The 27,082-nt window shown below is 46.7% G+C and overlaps 2 protein-coding genes across 2 annotated transcripts; both read right to left on the bottom strand.

Annotated features, from left to right (window-relative positions):
- Positions 1 to 2,570: 2,570 nt before the first annotated feature.
- On the bottom strand, positions 2,571 to 3,676 carry LOC307088654 (N-acetyllactosaminide beta-1,3-N-acetylglucosaminyltransferase 3-like; the record flags this gene model as incomplete). Its single annotated transcript, XM_079754605.1, is given in 2 exon segments — positions 2,571 to 3,268; positions 3,271 to 3,676. Coding segments are annotated over 2 exon segments (1,104 nt in total).
- An 11,778-nt stretch (positions 3,677 to 15,454) lies between these two features.
- Positions 15,455 to 27,028, bottom strand: cdk13 (cyclin dependent kinase 13). The gene is made up of 14 exons (XM_079754778.1): positions 24,949 to 27,028; positions 23,312 to 23,875; positions 22,982 to 23,149; positions 22,514 to 22,653; positions 22,223 to 22,393; positions 21,656 to 21,845; positions 21,307 to 21,363; positions 20,484 to 20,585; positions 20,033 to 20,110; positions 19,635 to 19,751; positions 19,086 to 19,217; positions 18,590 to 18,786; positions 17,634 to 18,221; positions 15,455 to 17,065 (listed from the first exon to the last, which is right to left on the bottom strand). Exons 1-14 carry the CDS (start codon positions 26,076 to 26,078, stop codon positions 16,488 to 16,490), a joined length of 4,212 nt encoding a protein of 1,403 aa, XP_079610904.1. The 5' UTR covers positions 26,079 to 27,028; the 3' UTR covers positions 15,455 to 16,487.
- Positions 27,029 to 27,082: the final 54 nt, after the last annotated feature.

Genomic DNA, 27,082 nt, shown 5'->3' on the forward strand with positions numbered 1-27,082 from the left:
CCTTGGTGGACTACACCTTCAGTAACATGGAGCATCGATTTGGTTCATTCAAACAGTCAAACGTTCCTAATGTTGTTCTCTTCCGCACTCTGCTGGCTTTTTCAAAACTATCCCTCAGATAGACAGCGTTTCTGTAACCTGAGGAAAACCCCTGCCCAGATGTTCGTTGAGTTCGCCAGAGAGAAAGGCAGCGTGTGTTTAGTGAGTAAGGTTACCTGAGTACGTGAGCTTATTTGCTTAAGTGTTTAAGAGTTGTGTTCCTGAGTGCACAATGGTTTATTCAAATGAGCAGAAGGTTGCCACTCAAACAGTGACACAGCAAGCAACAGTTATGGCCAGGCAACAACCTCGCCATGTTGTTGTTGATTCCTTTGCGCTTAAGCCTCCGCAAAATTAGGAACGGAGAAGCAGTCTCCAGTAGCCCCATGCTTCCCCATGATTGTTTTAAGCCTTTTATGTCTGATGGTTTTGTGTCCTTGACATGGAAAGACGAGGACCAGCAGCTTGTTAAAACACTGCGGGACACTGGTGGGTACGGACATTTTACCATTGAGTTCAGGTTTCTCTTGTAGTTCAAGTGCTTTAGTCCAGGGTACAGAAATGGGTTGCGTACCGGCTCCCCTCAATCGAGTTCACGTTGCATCGAAATTAGTTATAGGGTTTTTCTCTGTTGCAACCCTCAACCTGTTTGCATGAATGCCAAATGTATTTTCAACCACTCTCCTTGTACTGACGGTAGTAGCCATTGTCTGTGGTACATCAGCCTGCATGGTTTTGTCTTAATGAGGTCAGGCCTTAAAGGATATATCTCATCACCCACAAACATGTATGGCATCATTTTTACGTCAAAGTAGTGCAACGGCTCAGGTGGAGGAAAATCCAGGTCCTTTGCCTCCCGCAGGTTAGAGTGAGTGTACAGCATAGCATCTGATACCCTACCTTGGGTACCCACACTGGGATAGATGTAGTTGTGGTTTGCATCCAGAGCAGTCGTCATTATTACAGAGTGTGGTTGTGGTAAAGGCTGCCACTTTTTCCTTGAGGTTGAATGTGTTTTCCTTCAAGCGCACCCCACATTTCATTTCTAAGTCCCGGGCTGTTGTACACCATTCTGCCTCTGTTGATGGTGTCTAGCAATAGAAGAAAATAACAGTTAAGGCTATGAGTTCAACTAAGTTTGGGACACCGATTGTTATATTTGCCACAGATGGCACAATTAATAAATGTCTGCCATACTGTGGATAGGAATTCATGACCTAAGACTGTGACTCTTGGACAAATTAATTACGTACAAATAATAGCAGTAATAGCCAAACCCCATCAAAATACAAATATTGTACATTTGTAAAGGAGATTATGGCCATATTGCTTAAAATAGTGTATTATCTTGATGTCTACAGTATATGTGGTTGTGTGATTGGTTGGACTACATTTAACTGGTGGGCTAGAGTTTACCAGCCACTCATACATCTAGCTGGCTGACAGAGAAGGCATGACACTCTCTTCATCTCTAATATATTTATATATATATATGTATATATATATATATATATATATGTATATATATATATATATATATATATATATATATATATATATATATATATATATGAGAAAAATACTAAATTGTGTTAGTACAAAGATCCTGAAAATCATAACATCATCACTTTGGTTCCATTTCACCTTTTTAAGACATTGCTCAAGGACCACCTGTCTCATTCATGTATTTTTTTAAATTGATTTAATTAATTTTTAATTGTCTGTTTTCTTTTTCTGCTCTTAACATTTTTTATCCTGTTATTTCTGTTCAATTCCTAAATCTATGTATCCTTTGTATTTCCCTTGTACCTTGTATTCCAATGTATTCACTCGACATCATTGCAAATGAGAGCTTTGCCCTCAATGAATTGTTTGAGCTTAAATAAATAAATCAAGATCAAACAAATCATCAGTTTTTCATTTATCTTAAATCCTTACTGTAACACATTATCAACATAAGCAAAAAATGTTTATTGATAGGATGCCCTCAACTGGACAGAACGTGTAATAGTAGCATTGGCAATGCATACACCTGTATGTACATTGTATAGGTACATAGCAAGTATCAATAATAGGCACAATTTTAGCATAAATTGTTGAATTCAATTAAATTAAATTTTATTTGTGTAGCCCTTAATCACCATTACAGTCTCAAAGGGCTTAACAGGCCAAATATTTATGACAAAATCGAATATAATTAGAATATATTAAATAATTACTTATGAAATTTGAATGGGATTATAGAGGAATCACTTGCAGACCGCCTGCTACGCCATCTGATCAAAGCAGACAACGGCAATTTGCCATCCCGCGCACCTCGTTCGTTTAGGTTATTTCTGGTGCGTACCACCACTCATGAACAAGAATATAGGGGAAACACCAATAAGAGTGTACACCAATAAGAGAGACATTCATAAACATACATGCAAGCACCCACACACATACCTAGACACACACCTTCACACACACCTTCACAATTCTTGTCATTCCATGTATTGTCATCCTTTTCTGACGGCCCGGCAGAGTTCAGTTCAGTGGTACCAACACCTCAGACTAGGATCATGAACTTGGTCCCACAAGACGTACATCTGGTGAGGCTGAAAGCGATGCACCATCAGAACATCCTTGTAGAAACACGGGTCATAAGTGTCCACATTCAGTGGGAGGTGAAGCCCTCCGGGATTCACTCCCATATGGGAGGAGGGTTTGAGTCCTGCCCTGGCCAGGCACATCCCCATGTACGCATCGTCGATGGGATGCAGAGCAACCGACTTGGACATCTCGAATAGCACCTTGGCCGTGTGGCGGGACAGCAGGTAGCCTCCTCCGCTACAGTACGCAGGGTAGGTGTCCGATTCCTGCACCTGAATGGGTACAAAGTACTTGTTTGGTTCTCGAATAGGCCCAGTGCCTTCCATAAGGCTTCCAACAAAGAGGTGCATGTCGCTGCCAGGGTTTTCCTGGACACCTTGGAGGTATTCCACCATGTTGTCTGTGTGGGCAAAGATGTCGTCGTCACCGTTGAGCAGGAAGTGGGCCCGGGGACAGTGGTCCTCCAGCCACTCCAGGAACAGGACTTGCTTCAGGGTCAGGTTCAAGAAGGACTCCTCAACGTTCCACTGGAGGATGTCTCCATGGTTCCTGTTCTCCACCTCCATGAGCTTGTTCATCCTCTGCTTCTGCAAGGTAGCGCCCGATGTCCCCGAGATGAACACCCGCAGGGTGTTCATCTGTGTTTCCGCTCCTCAGCCCAGGTCTCCCGGAGGACTTGTCTCCGCTCGTAGTTCTTCGGCGGGGACTTGATGACCAGCAGGAGGAAGATGTCCAATCCGTCTGTCACATCACATTTGTGGGGAAGGTCGAGCAGCAGGGGAAAGTGTTTACAGTGCTGGTAATACAGGAAGGTCTGGAAGCGCACAGGGAGGTCGGAGAAGCCAGTGATGTTGACCATGGACCGGTTCCGATGACATGGGGGCAGGAGGGGGAGGCTACGTCTGGGGACGGCGGTTGGCATATTGGGACTGAACATCTGAACATCATTAGAGGGTGGAGGGGGAGGATGTTGGCAGGTCCAGAGAAGGATCACCACCAGGCACAGGGCCACCATCAGAATCTGATATGTTCGTATCCGTTTCATCCTCACTGCAATGGAAAAAAACGTGGAAAACAATTGTATATTATAATTAAGGCATATAACTGCGATGGATCAGCTAATTCTTAGTCATCTTTATATCACTTTAGCAGAGAAAGAAACAGAATTACCTTACAAATACAAATTGATGCATAGATAAAAAGGATTTCCTCACACTGACCGCATCATACTGATCATCATACTGCTGATTAAATTATCTGAAAGATCTGTCAGCTGCACACCAACCATTATAACATTCCTTCACTTTGCTACAGCCACGGCTACTTGGCTGAGTCACTGCCACTGAGCGTTGACTCACTCACTTAGATGAAACCATCATAGAAAGAGCCATTTAGGTTAATAAGGGGAGGAGTCGGAAATGTCGGCTAAAGCAGCGGAAGTGGTGGACTCAACCGGGGCATTTAGCCTTTTGTGCTATAAAAACCCTCACTGTATATACTGACTCGTTTAACATGTTCGGTGTCGTACATGCCTTTGGTAAACTTTGGCAACACTGGTTACAGAAGGGTGGTTTGATGGTAAACCCATGTCCCATACAACTTTGGTTTTGGATTTACTAGCTGAAATCTCCTTTTGCATTACATTGGCTGGTGTTAAGGATAAAGACTGCAAAGAGCAGACTGCACACAGATCTCGCAAGGCCCGGTGATTGCCCCATTGTTTGATGCCATGCAATTAGTGGGTGTGTTAGCTATCATTAAATGCAGAGCACAACATTAAAAACAAACAATTTCGTAGCAATAGGACTTACGTTTGCAAAAGAAGAAAAACAGAGAAGGGGCCCTAACGGGGATCTCTCGTGCATTTCACGATTGCTCATTCGCGTGACATACGGTACAGGGGCCGCCAGGGGGTGCCCGCGGCCCAAATTACTGCCGCAGCACACATAAATGGACCGGTTCGTAGGAAAACTCCCGATCTTCTCGATGGCCACTCCGCCTCTGTGTAGGGGAGTACTTTGGTGAATAAACCAATTTGCACCTGGGACTGTATGACCCCAATGAATTGGACCAATACATTCAGCAGAAAACCCTGGTATGGAAAGATGTTGATACCCCAGGAAAAAATGGGCACCTTTAGAGCCAACAATGAAACAGCATCTAAAACTTTGAAATGTTTTAGTCACAAAGTGCGACAAAAGTGACACAAGGGTGGGAAACTATAAGGGACATTTTCTCACTAATAGATTTGATAACTCAAGACCAAAATGGATGGCAAGAAACGAGTAATGAGACCACCACAGGCACCACTTACGACTCAGCAGCGTACAGTAAATCAGACAATAGCAATCAGATTACATCTAACGGAAGCCTTATTCCTCACTTGTCCAAACCCAGATAGCTTTGAATATCTGTGAAAAAAGCACATGGATCAAATGAGCTAGTAAAAGGCTTCTCTAATACATGCAGCCTTAGAACCAACTAGACAACTAGAATGTGTAAAAGCGGTAATAGGCGGAAAATGTGTAAAAAAGAAAATTAGGAATTAAGGCAGAAATATTACCAGTGGATGAAAGCATTCACCAGAATTAATCAATTGCTGGACCATTTAGGAAATAATATAGCATTAAAATAATTTCCTTGTTTTGTGGACCTAAGCTTCAGTTGGAGTGGGAAATGCACGAGAGTACAACAGATAGCCAATCCTTACTAATATTGTCCAGCCATAGTTTCTAGATCAGGGATGGGCAACTTTCATGATAAAGAGGGCCACGATTTTTCATCATCACCATCAGAGGGTCACATGACCACCCACTACAAGTAGTGGCATATGAGAGAAGCTACAAAATAATTCTAAATAAGAACAAAATATTTGTGTATATATGACTGCATGTTAATTGAACCAACATACATCAATTTCATATTATCCATGTTCCAATACATTTTTAACGTGTCTTTACTCTTGTTAAACGAAAAATACAACAAGTTTGTTTGGAAAGAAACAACAGCCACATGAGTGATTAGTATTTTTTTCACTGCCAGGGCTCAAATACATCATCATTCAATGATGGCACAAAACTGAAAAACAGGGGCCCACATTAAGTGCAATAACTAGCATCATATTCAGTTCAGTTGTAGCAGTTGTAGTTGCGCCTTTAGTTGAAATCTTTCAAGACATTGTTTTGCCTTTGAATTCTATGAACAGACACTCACATCTTGACTGAAAAGTATGTTTTTCTTGATCAAGCTTTCTGTAAAAAAAGAGAGAAAAAAAGCACTTTTTAATTTTTTTATTATTATTTTTAAATTATCTGCGGGCCCCACTGAGTGAAGTGTAAATAGAAAAACAGAGAAGGGGCCCTAACGAGGATCTTTCGTGCATTTCGCGATTGCTCGTTCGCGTGACATACGGTACAGCGGCCGCCAGGCGGTGCCCGCGGCCCAAATTACTGCCGCAGCACACATAAATGGACCGGTTCGTAGGAAAACTCCCGATCTTCTCGATGGCCACTCCGCCTCTGTGTAGGGGAGTAAACTTTGGTGAATAAACCAATTTGCACCTGGGACTGTATGACCCCAATGAATTGGACCAATACATTCAGCAGAAAACCCTGGTATGGAAAGATGTTGATACCCCAGGAAAAAATAAGCACCTTTAGAGCCAACAATGAAACAGCATCTAAAACTTTGAAATGTTTTAGTCACAAAGTGCGACAAAAGTGACACAAGGGTGGGAAACTATAAGGGATATTTTCTCACTAATAGATTTGATAACTCAAGACCAAAATGGATGGCAAGAAACAAACAGTAATGAGACCACCACAGGCACCACTTACGACTCAGCAGCGTACAATAAATCAGACAATAGCAATCAGATTTTTTTTGGTTATGAAGACCAAAAGAAAAAAAAAACATTAAAACAGTTGTTCTCTTACGATCCCAAAGGGAGATATTGGGGCTTCCCGAATAAATATGAAACAAAAACAAAGTAGTGGTAGGTTTTGAGTCATTAATATGCCTATGGTGTACAAGTAATACAAATGAAGATTGGATGAACTTTTGTTCATTATCTTTTGGATAATGAACAAAAGCGCTTTGTTCATTATCCAAAAGATACCTTCAAAGCTTTAGGAGAGCAATTACATGCTACAAGTCAAATGCTGTTGCAAACAGAATGGCACAAGATATGCTGTGGCAGAGAATGGAGGTGTTTGCTTACACTGTGTTATTTGGTATTAAGTTGCAAAATGCACCTCAAAACATTAAGCCTTAAAGTTTTTTTTATGTATTTTGTACCTAAATACAGAATAACACGTATATAATATCACATAGTTTGGGTTCATCACCCAAACTATGTGAGGAAATATTAAATGTCCTACCCTTCTTGTAGTAGAGATATGTAGGTTCGTACTGGAGCCACAAACCACCAGAGAACAAGGATTAGTTTACTTGTCGCTCTCATTTTAGCATAGTGGGTGTTGTCATAGTGGGTGTTGTCATAGTGGGTGTTGTCCCAATATGTGTTGACACATTCTCGGCACGAAATACGCCGCCATTTTGTTTGCGGTGCAAACAAACCTCAAAAAATGAATGGAACTCAACAGGAAGGAAGCGAGATTTTTGAGGTTCTTGTGATATTTGAACGAAACTATCGCTCATAATGTCCGCGGACTACATGAACCTTTTGGAGCCGGGTGCCCTCACAAGGTCCATCAACAAATTAAAAATGTGTGGGTTAAAAGATTGTCCTATCGCCTGTCAAAAGACGTGTGGAGGAGTGGCCACCGCTGGCGTTTCGGAATTTATATTGTGGCGACCACGGGTGTGGGCGCCATGTTCCGGAGCCGCGGGGGGATTCTGGGAATTTGGGTTGTCAGTTGACAAAGGGGGTTTTGTTAAGTTATTCTGTTGTTAGGGTTAAGTGGGGTCTTTATGGTTGTGTTAATGGTGTGTTGTTCCATTGTTGTGTGATGTGTAGTGTGATCGGGACCATTAGTGAGAGTGTTGTGTGTGTTGGTCAGGTGTCCCGTGTTTCTGTTATGTTGGCGGTCGTTCAATAAAGGCAGTCCGTATTCGTGCGGTGTATGGGGCACGGAACTGCATAATTGGTTCAACCTGGGCGCAAAGCACGCTTACCGTTTTTCTCGACCGGGACCCGGCCAGCGGCTTTATTTGGAGCCGCTTTTACACTGTTGGACTTGTTGCTTAAAATAAAAAGAAGGGACAAGCGTGTGTAACACAACGATTTATTTATAAAAAAAAACCACAATCAACACAACACAAACAACTGTCAGAGGGCGCGTCAGGAGGGGGGTGCCCGGGGTAGAGGAGCACTACTGCCTCTGCTTCCTCTGCTTCCTGGGAAAGGGATTTCAACATCGAATTTTAGTTATTTTGTCGAACACTTGGGTCCCCACGTTCTGTTCCTTAACATATTTAGGTAAAAGTGAGCAGTTGATTTCCAAACATATTCAGAAACAATCAATTCACCAATTTTTCTTTCCTTCTTGCAGTCCCTCCTCTCCGCCAGCCACAGCTCTACTTCTTTGCCGGCGTAGAGGTCGCAGAAACTCTCCCCCTCAAACCGGCTGTGGCCAAAGTCTTTCTGAGCGGGTTGGAGGCACCGCTGGCAGACCCGCAGCTTGTGCGCTTTGCGGCGAGGGGAAGAGGATCCGCCGACCTGCCCCTCCTTCCTGCGGGCAATGTTCCAGAGTCTGTAATTTTCTATATAAAAACGTAGCTTATAACTTTTGGAAAACATATATATTTTTAAGACATAGATAGGTTTAAGGGAGTAAGGATGTTATTTTTAGCAAGAAAATCATTGTTTTTTTAAAGCCCGCTTTTTACAGAGAAAATATGTTGTTTTAACAGGGACAAATGTTGCTTTGACATAGCTCTGTGATAAAGGGTAATGACAGCGTTTCCATCCAACCACTCATTCCATGCACTCAAAATGTTAGTGCAGAGTACATATTCCAAATTCATAATAAACAATATATTGTAAAATAGGCTACATTATTAAGTGTATCCTTGCTTACCTTTTAAGAAAGCACCAGCCGGTCTTCGATTCCAATGTATATCACGTAATAAAAGCCTATCTTTCTTTTTTTTAAGTTATTTCTTGAAACTTTAGTTTGTTCAAAGGTATGGGAATACACTCAATAAACACCATACAGGAGCTCAGCACCTGCATACTGGCGGAGACACAGGCGTAGCTTCAGTCAACGTCTGTGTGGTGTCGTCCAATCATGAAACATGTTGGCACTCTTCCAGAAGACAATGTTTCTGCAGTTAAGTGTTTGTCAAGCTGTGGTACAGATACTGCAGGTGGTGCCTTCAAATGGACAAATGCACAATTAAATATATTATGGAGAATCACTTGATTTAAAATATTGTTTGGTAGGAATTATGGCTTGTTGTGTTGTTATTTTTTTTTAAATAATGTCCCTGTGCATTCCATCATGTGGTCTATTGAAATGTTCTCCTTTTTTTGCTCAGCCAGTGCATGTAACTAAGGAAAATGTATTTATAAAAGCACATTTATAACAGTTTGCACTGACCAAAGTGCTGCACATAGTGCATTCAGTAGGCAAACATGAAGGCAAAATAACAACATTAGAATAAAATAAAAATAAAAGACATAAAACCGGATATCCACACACGAACAAAGGCAGTAGTGCAGGGGTCAGATAGTTAATGGGGAGGGAAAGCAAGGTTGTACAGATGGGTTTTAAGCCTTGATTTAAAGGCATAAATGGAGGGGGCATCACGTATGTCGGGTGGCAGTTGGTTCCACAAGCGCGGAGCAGCTACAGCGAAGGCCCGGTCACCTTTTTGTTTCAGTCTGGAGCAGGGGATGTGTAGAAGACCCTTATTAGAGGATCTTAGGGACCTAGTGGCTGAGTGGGGGTGTAAAAGGTCTGATATATAAGATGGGGCCTGACCATTGAGGGCTTTGAACACCATAAGAACAGTCTTAAAAATGATCATTTGTTGTACTGGCAGCCAGTGAAGGGAAGCAAGAACGGGTGTGATATGCTCCCACTTTGATATGAGGGACTGAGGGAGACCAAGGTAGAGGGAGTTACAGTAATCCAGCCGTGATGTTATGAAAGCATGGATGACTATTTCCAGATTGTGGTATGGTAGGGAGTGCTTTATTTTAGAGATGGTTCTGAGCTGGTAGAAGCTGTTCTTCACGACGGAGGAGATTTGCTTATTTAAGCATAGCTCCGAATCAAAAATGACGCAGAGGTTTCTAGCAGATGGTTTTAAGAATGGGGTTGGACTACCTAGGTCAGTGAAGATGTTTTTTTTGAATTTGGAGGGGTTAAAAATGATAACTTCTGTTTTGCTATTGTTAAGTTGGAGGAAATGATCCCCCATCCAGTCCTCTGGATCTCAGAGGGAGATATAATTGTGAATCGTCGGCGTAAAAGTGGAACGACAGGTTGTATTTTCTTATTATATTCCCAAGTGGGAGCATATATAAACAGAACAGGATTGGACCCAGGATGGACCCCTGGGGGACCCCACAAGACAGAGGGGCAGAGGAGGAGGAGTGCTGACCTATGGACACTGAAAATGATCTATGGGAGAGGTAGGAGGAGAACCACTGCAGAGCTGAGCCCCTAATACAACAACCCACTGATGGGGACGGGCTAGAAGAGTGGGGGGGTCTACTGTATCGAAGGCAGCATTGAGGTCTAATAAGACTAAGATGGCGTTCTCACCCGTGTCTAGCGTGAGGAGTAGGTCATTAGACACTTTCAGCAAAGCCGTTTCAGTGCTGTGGCGTGCCTTAAAGCCGGACTGAAAGGGCTCCAAGACATTGGCAGAGTTGAGAAATGGCAGTACTTGAGAGAGGACTGCTTTTTCCAGAATTTTTGAAATTAATGGTAGTTTGGATATGGGACGGTAGTTATTTGGGCAATTAACATCCAGGTTATGTTTCTTAACATAACCTTTCTTAACATAATCATTTCTCAATGGCTGGACATGAGCATGCTTGAAACAAGAGGGAACAGTGCCAGAGACAAGGCATGTGTTTATAATGATCCTAATGCTTGGACCGATGGTTTCAATGGCGTCTTTGATGATCTGAGAGGGGATAGCATCATTGGGGGATGTAGAGGGTTTCATGTGCTTGATAATATCTCTCAGATCAACAAGGGTCACTGGTGAAAAATGATCAAATATAGCTGTAACAGCTGGGGGACACGGTAAAGTGCTGGAAGCAGAGGGGGTAAAAGACAGTTTTATTTTTTCTATTTTGCCAATAAATAACCTTAAAAAAGTTTCACAAATCCCTGTGGATGATTCGACCTCTGGAGAGACTTCGGGGTTAATAATTGAGTAAAGGATTTTCGGTCTGTGGGAGTGTTTATTAATAATATCTGAGAAATATCTTTCTTAGCCGCTGTCTGAAAGGCTGCTAATGAATTTCTGAAAATATCAAGAGAGATGGTAAGTCTATCCTTGATCCATTTCCGCTCAGCTCGTCGACAAGCCTGCCTGAGAGAGCGGGTTGTGTCATCGAGCCAGGGTTGTGGCTGAGATTTGGGATGTCTGAGTTTAAGGGGGGGAATGGTATCTAAAATGTTAGAACAAGATGAGTTAAATAGAGACACTAGGTCATCAATGCTGCCAGGAAGCTCATTTGCAGTTGAAATGGAGCTAGCCACATCATTACTCAGGAAACATTCAAAGAGGTGACTAGCAGTGAGAGAGTTAATGTAGCGTGAAAAGCGACCTGGGGACCTGGGAAAGCAACCTCAGCTACTGACAGCTACAGGGTTTGGTAGGTTTACATTAAACACAATGGGTTTATTGTCGGAGAAGGTCGCATCCTCAATGGACACATTGCCAACAGAAAACCCATACGATAGAATTAAATCAAGGGTGTGACCAAGTATATGGGTAGGCTGATTAATGTGTTGCACCAAACCAAACAAATCAATGATATGGCAAAACTCTTTAACCAGGGGTTTACAGACATGGATATTGAAATCGGCCAAAATCAGAAGAAAAAATCTGTGAAATCTTTGATGAAGTCTTTGTTTGGTTTAAGAGGCCTAAACTAAGGCATGTGTATTCTGCTTTCTACTGTTTGCTTATGAGGTGTTCCAGCGAAAGATCTTCAGGACAATTGAGTGGCAGACCTTTGTTTGACCAGGGTAGCACACATGAAATGAAAGAATGGTATCCAACGTATCAAGTCGGATTACTTTGTCTCTAACATTTATAACATTCGTTGGTTGGTAAATTCCAACACACAGATTGTCAAAACGTTGATGAAATAATAATAAATCATTATTCATTGATGCCAAAACATCAACATGCATGTTCACTAAGCTAAGTAATGTAGTGGTCAACTAGTGTGGCTTTTGGGTTGCAAGGTACTGGGCTATGGATGTTATTCTGTTGATCTCTGTTGAAGTTGGTCAGCCTTTAGTAAGTTCTTAATAGGTGTGGGATTGATTGGGCTATGGATGCAATTCCATTGATTTTTAGTAAGTCTTAAGAAAGGTCCTACTTACTAGGTGTGTGACTAACTAGACTATAGTCTAGTAAGTCACACAGTGACTGTGAATGTCCCCATGTAGCCCAACCGAGCCCTGTAGCCCAACCGGGCCATGTCCCTCACCATGTAGCCTAACCTTGCCCTGTTCATGCCCATGTAGCCCAACCAGTCCGTCAGCCCAAGGCCCCTTCTGACAAGCCACACCACCATGATGTTTCCCTTTCTTCACCTTTGCATGTTGGTTAATGGATTTTTATGAGTTATTATTTCTTTGCACTCACACTACATGTATATCGTACACATTGAATAGTACCGTATATGAACTTGCCGGCTTGATTCTAAAATCAGATTAAAGGATTTATGGACATTCTGACGTTTAAACCCTGTTGAAAGATGAATATTAATTGAAATAAATGTCCAGTGCATAAACTCCAGTGTAACGCCAATGCATGAATAAATAAAATAGGTTAGTGATTTAGACTGAGACACTAAAGAGGCATGGCTGTCTATATGGATGGGAGCATTGAATGTGTAGAAATAGACCTCCCTATTACTGGAATTAAATATATTTAGAAATGGCTACGTGTTGGATTACATTGCATTGACTGTTATGCCTACCCACACCCTGGACAAATGACTAAGGTTCCATGAAAAAAAGTTCACATCATTACCTCACGTTGTTGGTTACTATGGGCTTTTGTGATGGCCAGATTGCTCCTGCTCAATTGCATCATGAAGCAGGATTGCTTCAATGGCCAGCAGGGAAAGAACACACCCATGGGTCTGGGTCCAAGGATACTGAGACCAAAAAAGTAAAATCACTATTGATGTTTGAGTTGATTAAAGCCAACTTTGGAGCAAGGTTGTATTATAATAGAATACGATAGAATAGGTCTTTATTACACAGGTCTGGATTTAAAGGTGACATATTATACCACCAGGTGTGGGCGGGATGGGGACAGTTGACCGTCGCAAACGTTGCTCATCTATCCGCCATACAGCTCGGTGGACAAGCCATTTTGAAAATCTGCCTCTTCTGACATCACAAGTGGGCGTGTCCACCTAGAAGTACGATGGATGGATGAGCAACGTTTGCTACAGTTTACCATGTAGGCTGGTAGAGAGATATATCCAGCACACATCTAGGTGGACACGCCCACTTATGATGCCAGAAGAGGCAATTTCCAAAATGGCTTGTAACGGCTAATCACACTCATACCTGGTGGTATAATATGTTACATTTAACTACAGAGGAGAAACCCATACAAATCGGAGCGTTCACATTATAATGCTTGATTTCTTATTGTAGTTAGGTTGAATGCCAGTGAATCCCAATCTACAAGGTTGCAGTTGCTTTGTTATGTTAATTGTATATTCTCAGGGGAGACCCCTCAGTACCTTTTTCTCTGCCAAATAAATGCCTATTTTCTTACGTTTTGGGCTACTTTAGTCACAGAGTCGAGCCATACTTTAGTCACAGAGTCGAGCCATTACCATAGAAGCAGTGTCAGCTTAGCTGACACTGCTTCTATGGTGTACCTACCCCACTACCGGGGTAGGTTGTAACACCTACTGGGGTAGGTTGTAACAGGTAGACAGAATGCAAAAGAACAATGGGACTCCATTTGATATAACGATTTAATGATAAGCATAAACAAAAGGGTTTGAAAATAGATTCACCAAACAAAATATTCTTAAACTGTATTGTAAATGAAGACTTATGCATCCTGTGTGTGTATGTGTGTGTGTGTGTGTGTGTGTGTGTGTGTGTGTGTGTGTGTCTGCGTGTGTGTGCATTTGTGTGTTGTGTGGCAAAGGCAGGCTGGATGCCACACACATATATATCCCAATACATGAAAAATGGTAGGCTAAATTCAGTTACTGTAGGTATACAGAACAAATAGAATCGTATAACATACAATGCATTCTTCACATAGAGAATAAAGATCATATTAATGTTATGAACAAAATATAAAAAGCATAACGTGTATACTTTGTGTGTGTGTGTATTTGTGTCTCTTGAGAGAGAGAGCTGAACTTTTTTGAGAACAGGGCCACATCTTCAACATCTTCTCTGGTAACAACTTTGTATGTGAGGAGATGGTTGTAACACTTTCAAACCATGCGTCATCCATTACTAAACTAGCTGTAATGGCATGGTGCTTTGACATTAGCAAGGGAGAGATGCAACATTCTTTACTAAAGAAACTATAGTTTGACCTGATATAACTCATACAACATTATCTGCAACGGTAAAAGTACTAGAAAACAAACATTAAAAAAATACCTTACCTTAAAATTTGGATTTCTCTCGTAACTCCTTGAAAAATGGCGCCAACTAGTGGAACATTTCCATGAGTGATCGTAAAGGAAGGAGGAGGAGACTGAAAATGTCACATGGCTCAGATCTTATCCCTGATTGGTGGAATTGGTGGCGTTACAACAATCCCCGGTCTCCCCTAAGCACCGCTGAACTGTTATTTGTATTTGCAAAACGGTGTATGGGACAAAAGCACTGCCATCATGTGGTTCAAAAACATAACTGAATTAAACTGAATGAAACCAGCTTAAACAGTGGGATACGATTTACTATGAGACCATTCTGCGTGCAAGGTTAATTGCACAGGACTATCATGCACGTTTAACAACTTTTACATGTAACAACCATGAAACATAATTTATAATTGATAGAACCCTAACAATTGAGTAAATGGTAAAGATGAAGTGTTGATTTACACATTCCCGATTCAATTTCTGTTAACTGTACGACCCGATTGTTTTTCCATGTTATTTGTTCACTGCGTTTAAAATGTCTTAACATGGATCACTATCTTGCAGGAAAATTAAGATTTATTAATCCACATTAAACTCGTGATATTCCCTGTCAAATTAGCAGCAGATTGCCTAATATATGAATTACCATACGACTCATCTTTTTGGCCATTGACTTCTTTCGTGACCATTTTCTATATTTTTATTTAATAAATAATTTTACAAATGCAACACATTTCCGGTTGTAGAGTAAGGTAAAGTATCAAAATCATAAACTTACTTTCATTTAATTGAGCTTTACTTTCTCATTTAATTTGACTCAACCTTCATGTCCCCATGCTTAAGGTTACCTGGTACTTTATTTAAATGTTTTTTTTTCTACATATATTTTTTCTACATATACATTATGGAGCCCTAGATTTGAGGTTTTTACGTTCTTTTCATACCGTTTGTCTCATTCATCTGATTCCACGCAATAAATCGTCCCCCAAAAAGATGCTTGAGTAAATGCACTTCCACAGAACGTCGCTGGCATTTCTTTAATAAACATTTGCCAAGGGAGGAAGAGGTAGGGCAGGGGAGGGACAAACATTTTTAGTAAAAAACAAAAACAACCTTTCATTGCCTGCATGTCCGTCTGAAAGTCATAATTCACGTGTTGGGTCCACTTACAACTGCGTCAAAAAACCAGTACAAATCCAGCCCTCTACCATCGAGTCCTTCGGCAGCCACTGGTTCTTCAAAGTGGTCCCAAGTGCTGCCGCTTCTCCCCTGTCGACGCGGGACCGAAGAGACATTTGTTTCAGAGCCCATCCCTGCCCAGCAGCTCCTTCACGATGTGCCGTCACACTAGGCGGTTAGTTTGACTCCCACTAATAGCACCACCAGAAGTCATTGATCACCTTGTCCTCCACTCTCTCCGGTTTAAAAAAAAAGCAGCGTTGTTCGGACTCCGATGGGTGGGGGGGGGGGGGGCTGGGCTGTGCTTATTGTTACCCGATCGCACATTCGTTTTGGACCTTTCACTTGCACTTGATTCTGAACCCGTCGCCCTGAACAGTAGAGAGGCTCCATATGGAGACGGCGGGTCGCCTTGACAACCGCGTCCCCAGAGGGAGGGGGAACACATGGTTGGGTCACCTCATCTCGTTCAAGTCCTTCCATAGCTAAAATTGTTCTCCGCCTACTTGGGTCAGTAGTGCAAAACCTTTAATACTAGTCGGCCCCTGGGCAATTAGAGAGGTTTAAAATATGCCTGGCATGGTAAATGTACACTCAAAGTAGGTAAAAGTTTAATTTAAAAGACAGCAGAATAGATTACAAAAAAATATGAAAATGGTTACGAGCAAGAAAAGCCCGCCTGTGTGTCTGGCCGCGGCCTCCGCGGCCAGACGAGAGGAGAAACCCGCCGCCGCCTTTAAGTTAATACAAATCAAGAACGCATCTCCCCGCGCCTCAGAGGCTCCATGTGCTCCGGTCGAGTCCTCCTCACTTTGCATTCAATCAAATCCCTGCTGCCTGGATGTGGCCCACCCTTCACTCTCCCCTCTCGTTCTCATCAGAACGGCAGGCCCCGCCCCCTGATGGCGGCCGTCGAGTTCACGTGCGGGACGTAGCCGAGGGGCAGGGGCAGGGATGGGGGGGGTGGCCCTGCCTGGGAGGGGGAGCCCCAGGCCGGGCCGTGCGGGCCGTCGGGCCGGCCCATGGCGTGGTTGTACAGGTGGGGGGGGAGGGGGCAGGCCGGCCCCTCCCCGGGGCTGTGGTTGTACTCAAAGCGGTGGTCCTTGTCCCCGGTGAACACCATGCCCCCGGGGGGCCCGGCGGGGTTCTGGGGGTAGGGCTCGGGGCGGACCCCCATCGGGGCCCCTCCGGCCGACGACAACGACAGAGCCGTGTTGCAGGAGGAGGAGGCGGGGCTGAACACCTCCCTCAGGGCGTGGAGCGGCAGACCCCCGCCCATCATGTGACCCATGTAGCTGTCCCCGAACCCGGCGGGGGTGACTGGGGGCGTGGGCTGGGTGGTCTTCAGGTCCGGGGGGGCCTGGCGGTAGTCCAGGTCGGCGTGGGGAGGGGGCTCTGGGGGCTCCGGGGGTCTCTGGTCTGGAGGGAGGATCGGCACGGCCCCCACCTCAGACGCTGGAAGACAAGGAGACGTTTGGTGTTAGCGCAAGAGTTTGGGTACAGACATGAACTTTGGTGCACGGCTAACCCACTGGCTAACGATGGGGTCTTTTGGCTGTAGTTCCCCTGGTCGGTGGAGGTTGCGGGGTTCGACCCCCCGTGTAGGTAGCCCTTAACAAGAGGCCCCCCTCCCTGCTGCAGAACCACGTCTGAGTTCACTGGCAGGCTCTTGTGCATTAGAGTGCATGCTAAATGACAAACCGACATGAAGTCAGAAACTGGAGGGGCAAATAACTTGCGTATTTAAGGGGTGCCATGTTTGCAATAACCGTGTCTCACATTTCAATTCATATAGACTCAAGTACAATCCGCTGTTAAAAACTTGGTTCATCCAAGTTGATCATCTACTGAATAATTCCACACGCGTTTGTGGGTCATTCCAAGTTCAAAGAATGTTGAAAACAGCGCAACTTCCTCAATATTTTTTTTTTTTTTAATAATAATATTTTACAACTCATGAGAAAAGCAGGGTCTAAATGAAACGTGCCATCCTCCTCCTCCTCCTCCTCCTCATCATCAGTACCTGGGGAGACGGGGCTGGGCTCCGCCGGCCGCTTGGCGTCCTGTGAGGCAGGCAGCGCCGCCGTGCCGGGACCTCCCCCCGCGGCGCTGCTGGAGGAGGAAGAGGAGGAGGCGGCGCTCTCCTGCGGCTCTGCCCCCTCCCCGGGGGGCTCGGGCCTGGGGGCCCCCTGCTGGGCCTGGAGGAGCTGGGCCAGCAGCATGGTCATGGCCGTCTGCGCGGCTGCTTCTCCCTCGGGGGGCGCCGACGCCGACGAGGAGGAGGAGGAGGAGGTGGGGGGTGGGGTGGACGGGGGCTTGGGCAGCGGCGGCGTGCGGGGCACTCCGCCCGGAGCGCCGGAGGAGGAGGAGGAGGAGGAGGACGGCGGAGGCTTGGCGGGGAGGCTCTGGGGAGGTGGGGGCGGCGCCGGCTCGCCGGGAGGCTGGCCCGGCGCCAGGGCCTTGGACAGCTGCTGCAGGGTCTCCTGGCTGACCTTTGAACTCATGGCTTGGACGAACTGGGCGGGGTTGACGGCGCCCTTGGGCTGGCCGAGGAGGTTGAGGAGGACGGCCAGCTGCTCCTGGGTGAGCTGGGAGCTGGGGCCCTTGGGGTCTGCAGGGGGGGAGAGGAGGAGGATCGTCAAACGCCTTCAGAACACCTCCAAACTGAATAAGGTTCCTAGGTTGGCGTCATGATCCAAGTCCCTTTGGATAATAACGTGCAAGGATAGGTGGTTTATTATGTGTTCAAACTCTATATTAGGTGTTCTTTAAGGTGACACCGATGACGGCCAATTCAACTTTTATAATAACCCACTCAGCCTGTTGGGTTAAGCGCAATTTAAAAAGAGGAACACCCAGCAGGGTTTGAACCCCGATCTTGTGTGCTGGGAGTCAAACACCTTAAACCTCTCCGCTATCCTGGCCTAACAAGCGTTAAGCCAGACAGTGATTGGTGTGTGTGTGTGGTCGGGCCCTCACCCAGCAGCGCGGAGGCGGCCGGCACAGGGGCCTTGAGAGGGCCGGGGGCGGGGAAGCCCTGGGGCGTGTTGCTGCGGCTGTCGTCCAGGCCCAGCTCCTTGCGCGGGGCCTTGGGGGCCGCCGGCTCCTCGGGCATCTGCTTCTGACGCCGGCGCTTCTTGCTCCAGAGCTCGTGGCAGTCCTGCCAGAGGGGGAGACTGAGGGAGGGGGGGGGGGGAATCATTAGTCACTTTGGAACGGACAAATTCAACGTTCTCAACTATCGATGTCCTCTTATCCTTTCCTGTTGTGGTGTTTCCCTGTTCCATGGTCATCGTTAGATTGATTTACAAAAAGGATTCATACAACTTCAACATAAGTTATAATATAAATGCATGATATAAATAAAAGTGGCATTGTTGTATACAACAATTACAACAATTTTGGGCACAGAACCCAGCATAGCCCCTCTCCTGCCCCTCTACGGTGTGAAACCCCAGTGGTGTGGGAGGCGTACTCTGGGGGGGGCATCTTGTCGGGGTCCACGTCCTTCAGGAACTCGCTCCCCAGCGCCTGCTCCGCTGTGCAGCGTTTGCTGGGGTCCAGGTTCAGCATGTGGTCAAACAGGTCCAGCGCCGAGGGCGGGATGCTTGGGGGGGGGGGGGGGGGGGGGGGGGGTGAGAGGTTAAGGGACATTGTTCAACATTCCATCACCAGGTGGGACCCGGAGGAGCTGTTCACTTGGGACATCGCAAGTGGCCGTGTCCCACCAGATATATACGACAGACAGTTCCACATACCCAGTGGGCTCTTACGCCTAGCAGGGGACTGATCCACCAGTCCTACATCTGGATGTACACCACCAGTTCTGACATCACAAATGGGAGTGTCCATCCAGATGTAGGACGGGTGGAACAGCCTACCAGTAGAAGGAAGACTGCTCTACTTATACCTCATGGCGGAAACATCCACTGGCTAAAGGCACAGCCTGTCATACCATTATAATAGTATATCATAGTAGTCATATCATTATAATAGTATTATATATTCATGAATACTTTCTTACAAGGCAAACTCTTCACGTAGGCGCCTTCGGTACTGTTTCTTTGGTTTCATGGTGTTGAAGAAGGGTAGTTTGATCACATCTGGCCACACGGCGGGACAGGGGCTGCCACAGATACGGCTGAGAGATGAAAGAGAAGGTTGATTACTTAAAGAGTGAAGCTACATCATTAGTCGCAATTGGTCAGTTGGTGCACAGTGTCAAGTTTAACTCAGATTTGATCTATTGCCTTAACAGTTTAAATTTTGATCAGAAATCTGAGTTCGAACTAGACGTTAAACCGCATAAACGTTCAAACAGATTTCAAAACCCATATGAAAATATCACATGAGGTTAACATGAATAGGACCACTTCAGCCTAAGCAACTCCGCAACTGAACCAAGGTGAGCGTCTCCGGTACCTGATTAGCTCCAGCTGGGCCAACTCCTGGTTGGCTTGGAAGATGGGCTTCTTAATGAACAGCTCCCCCAGAATACATCTAGGAAGAGGGATGGGAACACCGAGCACCGTGAACATTAGTGGACCAAAGCGCCCCTTCTTTACGCGCAGGTGGGATGTCGATTAGCCATTACATAGACATATGTTAACCTCACCATTAGTGACACAACAAACTCCAGATGAATGATTGATGTCCAACGATTGACGGTTATCAGAGACAGTTCAGGGCAGTTCATTTTTTGTCGATGTTAACACCCAATATATGAATTGATAGATAATAACTGATCATTAAAATTGGATCCCATTTCCACCAATCCCCATTACGGTGGTCATCAGAGGTACAGAGTGACCAGCTGGTCTGTACGTCTCCATGTCCTTTATGCGGGTTCGGCGTGGGTTGGTGCGGCTCTTACCCACAGCTCCAGACGTCGATGGCCGGCGTGTAGCGCTCCTCCCCCAGCAGCAGCTCCGGGGGGCGGTACCACAGGGTGATCACCTTGTTGGTGTACGGCCGGCTGAAACAAACCCAACACACACGCTTAGTCCTGACGGCTCAGAGGAGACCCTGTTGAGCGGCTCCCCGGACGCAGTGAGCAGGAGCCGAGTCCTGGAGGACAGGCTCGTGATACGGTCGCCATGGAGGAGAGCGCCGTTGCTGGGGAGTTCCAACCCCCTACACAGGGCCATGTCAACATGTTATTGACCAGCCCGGCTAAATCAATGGTTTTTACAAAAAATGTCCAGGGACATGTGATGGCCCATAAGATATTGTTCATATTTCGGAAACAATATATATATTTTTTTTATATATATTTTTCTCAGATAATCGATATCAGACAAGTATGCCTTCTGCACACTGCTATGACGTGCCAGATGGTATTTTACACAGAACCATCTGGGAAGTCGTCCTTGGACTCTGTTTCGATAAGGGCAGGCCCTTTCCAAAAATACTTGGCAGGTGATTGGACGAACCATCTGTCTATCACGTCTCAGGTAGTGGACTCATAGGACGCTGATTGGTCCACCTGTGGATGACCTGGATCTCGAGAATCCAGCTGCCTTGCAAGGTAAATGCAAAGGTACAGTTTTGTGGTCTGAGGCCCCTTCTTTGTTATTCTCCTGAGTCACTAAGGGGCTGGAACTCCCCTTGGAAGAAGTGGTTGGCGGGCGTTTCTACGTAAACCCAAGACAACGGGATGGAGTGCGATTGAGCAGACAGCAGGGCAGAGTACTCACCTCTCTTCCGAGTTGTACAGTCGAGCAAGACCGAAATCCGCCAGCTTGATTTGACCCCTGATGTACGGAAGAAAATAGAAAAACCATTTAAAAAAAAGATAGCTGATAATATCAATTTAGACAGCTGCGTCTAGAGTTGCTCCCAGCCGAATGAGACCAGGTTCTAACCCCAATGACCACATCCTAGAACGACACACAGTACTTCCATCGCCTAAATGACAAGCATCAAAACATCCTCTTTAGGTCGCTCTCTGGATAAAACCCTAACAACACCATCCTCCTTCATATTAAAGAAAGAGCATTAAAACCCGCACTTAGGGTTCTCTGGTGGGACGCTATCCGGACTCACTTGTTGTTGAGGAGGATGTTGGAGCACTTGATGTCTCGGTGCAGGAAGTTCTTCTTGTGGCAGTAGTCCAGCCCCTCCAGCAGCTGCCTCATGAACGACTTGATGTGGTTCTCGTTGAAGTGGACCAGGCCGGACTCCAGGAGCCCCATCAGGTCGTGGTCCATGTACTCAAACACCAGGTAGAACGCACCTGGGTTTGGGGGGAGGGGGCAGATGTAGAGCAAGAGTTGGCCAGAGTGGGATCAAACACACACAAAAAAATAAATAAATAAATAAATAAATAAATCACATTTTACAGTAATCTTTCTTGTGTATTGATAAATTCGGTAAAATCTAAAATGTTACTCTTGAGCCTGCTCATGAACCCCTTAGGCTACATGTTCCCCTGGCTGGCACCCACTGGTCTAGTGAACAGGGAACTTCAGAAAGAAGGCCACTAGTTGCCCCACCAGGACCTCATCCCCGCAGTCAGGATTACCAGCCAGGCTTTTATACCAAGCAGTGGAGCAAAAATATCTGAGCGTGTCAACACAATAACATTCCCCTATTGGAGGCGCCGCCCGATACCTTTGTCGTTCTTGAAGTCCAGAGCATCCTCTTTGTCCGTGACGATCTCCTTCATGTTGATAATGCTCTTGTGGTTGAGCTGTCGGAGGATCTTGATCTCCCTGATGGCGGTGATAGGGAAGCCCTCCTTCTCGTTGTCCAGGCGAACCTTCTTCAGAGCCACCATCTCAGCTGGAGAACCAGAGGGAGGCCAACGTCAAGAAACAATCAAACGCATACAGGGCATGGGCAGAAAGGTTTTGCACGAGTATGTTTGAATTAGAAACAAGTCAAAAAGGGATTCTGTGTTACCCGTGTCCTTGTCCTTAGCTTTGTACACCTGGCCGTACGTGCCCTCGCCCGTGATTCCGATGATCTCAAACTTGTCCACGCAGCGTTTGCCCCAGTCGATCTCCGTCTCTTTGATCTCACCAAACCGGGATCCACAGATCCTGGTGAAGAAAGAGATATTAAGAAATTAAGACTTAATAACACAAGAGTTCCTAACTCTCAAGGGGAAAACCACGAGGTCTGCAAGACCGGCGCTACACCCACTTCTCTCACACCGTGGGGAAGAGACGTGCCACGGGACGGCAACCCAGGGATTGGAAGGCGAGCGCTGTCACCGCCAAGCCAAAATACTGCAGCCCTTCAGAAGGCTTACCATGCACGACAACTCCAGTGCGCTACCCGCCATGACATTCACCACCCGATCTGGGCCATCGCAACAATGCACCGCCGGGGAGCAGACTAGAACGGGCAGACGTAATGGAACCATACTTGGGCCTGCGGCGAGGGAGATGGTTCTTCTTCTCCTCCGCGGGGCTGTGGGTCGAAGCGGGGGAGCTGATGCCCACGGGAAGCTCGGGGGGAAGGGGCAGGTCCGTCAGAAGCTGGCGGGATTTGCGTTCCGGCTTCTTCTTTCCTGAGAGCATGCCGTCCTTCAGGCTGCGGGGTGGGAAGAAGGAAATGGTGAGATGGGGACGAGTATCAAGTGATGTACCAGAAACGCTTGCAATACATTAAATCCACACGGTTTGATGGGTAAATCCAAAAATAAATAATTGTAAGTCCAGGACATCAACCACAGACCCTGCCTCATCTGTGTACCTTTCTCCTTTGTCCATGTGCTCGACAACAGCGTGGGGTAGCGGCAAAGACGCCAGCGCGGCGAGGAGCGGGCCTGCTGCGGCCCGATCCTTGTCCTTCATAAAGCCCGGCGGCGCCTTCCTCTTGTCCTCCTTCCCCTTCCCTTCCCTCTCGCGCTCCTTAGGGGGCTCCGCGCTCCTCTTGGCGGGCCGCTCGGCGGGGGACTGGGGCTGGCTGGACGGGGGCGTCTTTGGCCCCTGCGGAGGCTGTGGCGGCGAGGGTGGCCGGCCCTTCCTGGAGGTGGTGTGGTGGTTGGTCTTAGGGCTGGGCTGGTGGGCCGCGGAGGTGGAGTGGCTCTTGGTGGGGGTGGAGGCGTTGCTGGAGGTCTTGGCCTTGGCGGCGGCCTCAGCGGCCTTGGCCTTCTTCTGCTTGCTGAGCTCCGCCGCCAGGCTGGTCTTGAAGGTGATGGTGCTGGGGGAGAGGCTGGAGGGCCGGCTGCGGGAGCGCGAGTGGCGGTGGTGGCTGCGGGACCGCGAAGGTCTCGTCGACGCGAACGGGCTCCTGCTGCGGGACCTCGCCGGGCGCCTGCAGGGATGAGAAGATGTTCTTTATTAACCTCAGACGAAATAAGGGAGTTGGACAGCGTGTTTGCTTTGGGACAGCGCCCCATTCAAGGCCACAGATCATAAAAACATTTTAAAACAAACAACCGTGAACTGGGTCTTCTTCAAGCAAAAAACAATTCTGGATATGAACGCCGTTGGCCGTGGAGGCCTTCCAGGCTGCTAACATACCAAATGATTCCACAAGCCCGGGCAGAAAAGTGATGCTGGCAGCAAATCAATAGTATGTTGTGTTAGGAATGTATATTTGATTTGGCTGAGCGAGGCATTCAGGACTCCACTATAAGGATTCGGCAATCGACATCTGCAGGATTGGCTGTAGAAATTGCAATGGATTCCATGCATAACTAGTAACATATTTAAAGCTCAGGAATGGGTTGCCTTCTGAAAACCTTTCTTGAAAACCTGCATTGCTCATGACATCCATTTTCAATGTTTTAATACTCTTTCGTTTTGTAAGAAAGTTATTCACTATATCTCCAGTTTGTTTCCATACGGAGGAGAATGGGGGAGAGCATCATTTCAGGTTAGTGTAAATTCCTGGGTAATGTCTAAGGTAAGGGGTATTGAGTCTATTATCTTATGTTAATTATTCTAGTACTGTATGAAGACATTTTTCTTTTGCTAGGGAGCGACGTAACATCAGCTTTCAAATACGGTTGCCAATATTTTCGGCGGTCCTCCCGTTTTTCCGTCCACCTGATCCCATGTGGTCCCATCATTACTTTCATTAAAAAAAACACGTCTGGAAGTCTTGTAAAGAAAGACTTATTACAAATGCTGACGTGAAATCATGGAGGAAACCTGAAAGAGTCATGCATTTCCCCTGGCCTATATTACACCACAGCTGTTCAACATGAAGCTTCGAAATGGACCCTGTAGCGACATGACAAGCGGCAGATTTCACCCAGATGAAGGGTGCCGTCTACCGACCAGACATTAATAAGACTCGATTCTGAAATCGAGCTAATCGACATCAGGTCTAACCACAGAGCTGGTGGTTAAAACAGAGGCACCTTACACAAGAACGCTCACCTGACTTCGGGACTCGTACTCCGTGACTTTCTGTACGGGCTCCGAGACTTCCTGTTGCCGAACTCTCCCTGTTCGTAGGGACTGTGGCGTCCAAAGCTGGGGGACCTGCGCCAGGTGGCAGGGCTGGTCGGAGACCGCCTCCTCTTGCTGCTCGGATACGAGCTGGGAGACTTGGAGGCGCCGTAGCTCTGGTAGAAGTCCGGCTCCCGGCTGTAGTACGCAGAGCTCGGGGAAAGCCTCTTGTTGCCGTACGTGGGGCTCCTCCTGGAGATCGGCTGGTTGTACCCACTGGGGGACTGGTAACCATAAGGATACGACGTGCCGTAGGGGCTCTCAGACTTTAAAACGGGGCTCCTCCGATAACCCCTGACCTCTTCCCGGTCATCCCGGTAAGACTGTGGAGCTTCTCTATACGCAGATGGCGGTTCCTTCTCGGGTCTTTCAGACCTCGTTGCGCTTTTGTGTCGTTTCACATCCCTTTTCTCCGCGGGGACCACTGGCGGCTGGGCTGCCGTTGACTTTTTGCCATTTCTGTCACTACTCCTGGAAGAGTCCCTGTTTTTAGAGCCACTCAACGCACTCCCACCCCGAACTTTAGAGGAGTCCCGTTCGTGACTCTGTCGCTCCTTTCTTCGGGGCTCCTTCTCCGGCCTAGTCCTATCTGAGGTGCCCCTGGCCGCTGGGGTGTCTTTTGCCGGGATCACTGCGTCCCTGTCCCGCTGGTGCCTCCGACCAGGGGACGCAGGTCCGTTGTATTCGAAGTCGTTCTCGCTGTGCCGGTCGACAGAGAGTCGATCAGCATGTGGGTCAAGTTTGGGAGACGGGCTTCCAGAGAAGCGTTCCGACTGCGAGCTCACGTCGTCGTACTCCACCAAAGTCTGGAGCTCGCTCTCCCTTTCCAAAGTGCCTTTCCGTCCGCTGACGGGCAGCTCCGACGTGCCGACGGGCAGCGGGTCCCTGGGCTGTCGGCGTTTCTTCTTCCGAGACACTGACGAGCGCCTCTTCTCTCGGTGCCCCTCTCGCTCCACGCCGCCGCCTCCAGGTTTACTGCGCCTCTCCTGTCGCTTAGCATTCCTCTGTGAAGAGGGGCTTCTCCCCCGAGCCTCCCGGAGTACCTCTGTGTTAGGCATTTATTTAGAAAATATAAGATACACTCACGGCTTGGGGGGGGGGGTTGTTCTTCGAAGTGTCTCTGCCCACTCAACTAAACTCCCCAACGCACGTAGCACAACATTTGGCCAGCCGTATAGCAAGCTAGCTGCTAACCTTCCAGCAAATTAACAATCACACAGCCACCCAGCTAGCCGAGTGGTAGCCTAGCGATAGCATTCCTAAAGTAGCTCACTGGAGGATAGCCGCTGAACCTATGAAGTGATCTACTGATGTTCCTCCACACTCTCTACACAGGAACAGCATCGCCTCGGTTTGCGAATCAAGTTTACCAAGAAGTCGAGTCAAACACACAACAATACAATCATTGTGCACCTCTGCTTCATGGACAAGCTGTCGGCTAGCCGATCCGGCTAGCTAGCCGCACACTAGCTAGCAATTGTGTCCCAAACTAGACAGTCGCATTCCGCTCCACTCAGGGCCCGAAGAGCTTTCAGATCTCACACACACACGGGCTTCTCACGCCACGACGCGGCACACGGAGACCGTAGAATCCATTCGTTCACGCGGAGTTAAAGTGAATAAAATACATGCTCCCGGTCCACAAACTTCTTCACGGCTCCCATAACACGCTACCAGTTTGCAACCAGGAAGTAGAGTAGCACGCGAGCTGGCTGTAGGTTGCCTGTGGCAGGTCGCGAGCAAGTTAGCATCCGCTAAGCTAGCCTTCCTTTCTCCTGGCGTGGAGTTCAAGTCCACTCCGGCGAGATACAGCACAACAATGCCATTCAAAAGCACATTTGCGTCCGCATATCCGATCGGGACGGTATTCCTGTTTGGCAGCCGGAGCGTCCGACGAAGCGTTTTAGAGCAATTTCAGGTTCAAGTGGGACTGATAAATATGTTTGATTACCAAAAAGAAATCGTAAACTTTGTTCGCAAAGTAGCTAGCGTTTGCTGTTCGCTGCTGCACCCCCCGAGAGCTTTCAAACTGTAGGCCTTGTGCTTTTCGGTCAGCCAATCA

The sequence above is a fragment of the Pollachius pollachius genome, assembly GCF_949987615.1.
Source record: "Pollachius pollachius genome assembly, chromosome: 17".
Classification (NCBI taxonomy): Eukaryota; Metazoa; Chordata; class Actinopteri; order Gadiformes; family Gadidae; genus Pollachius; species Pollachius pollachius.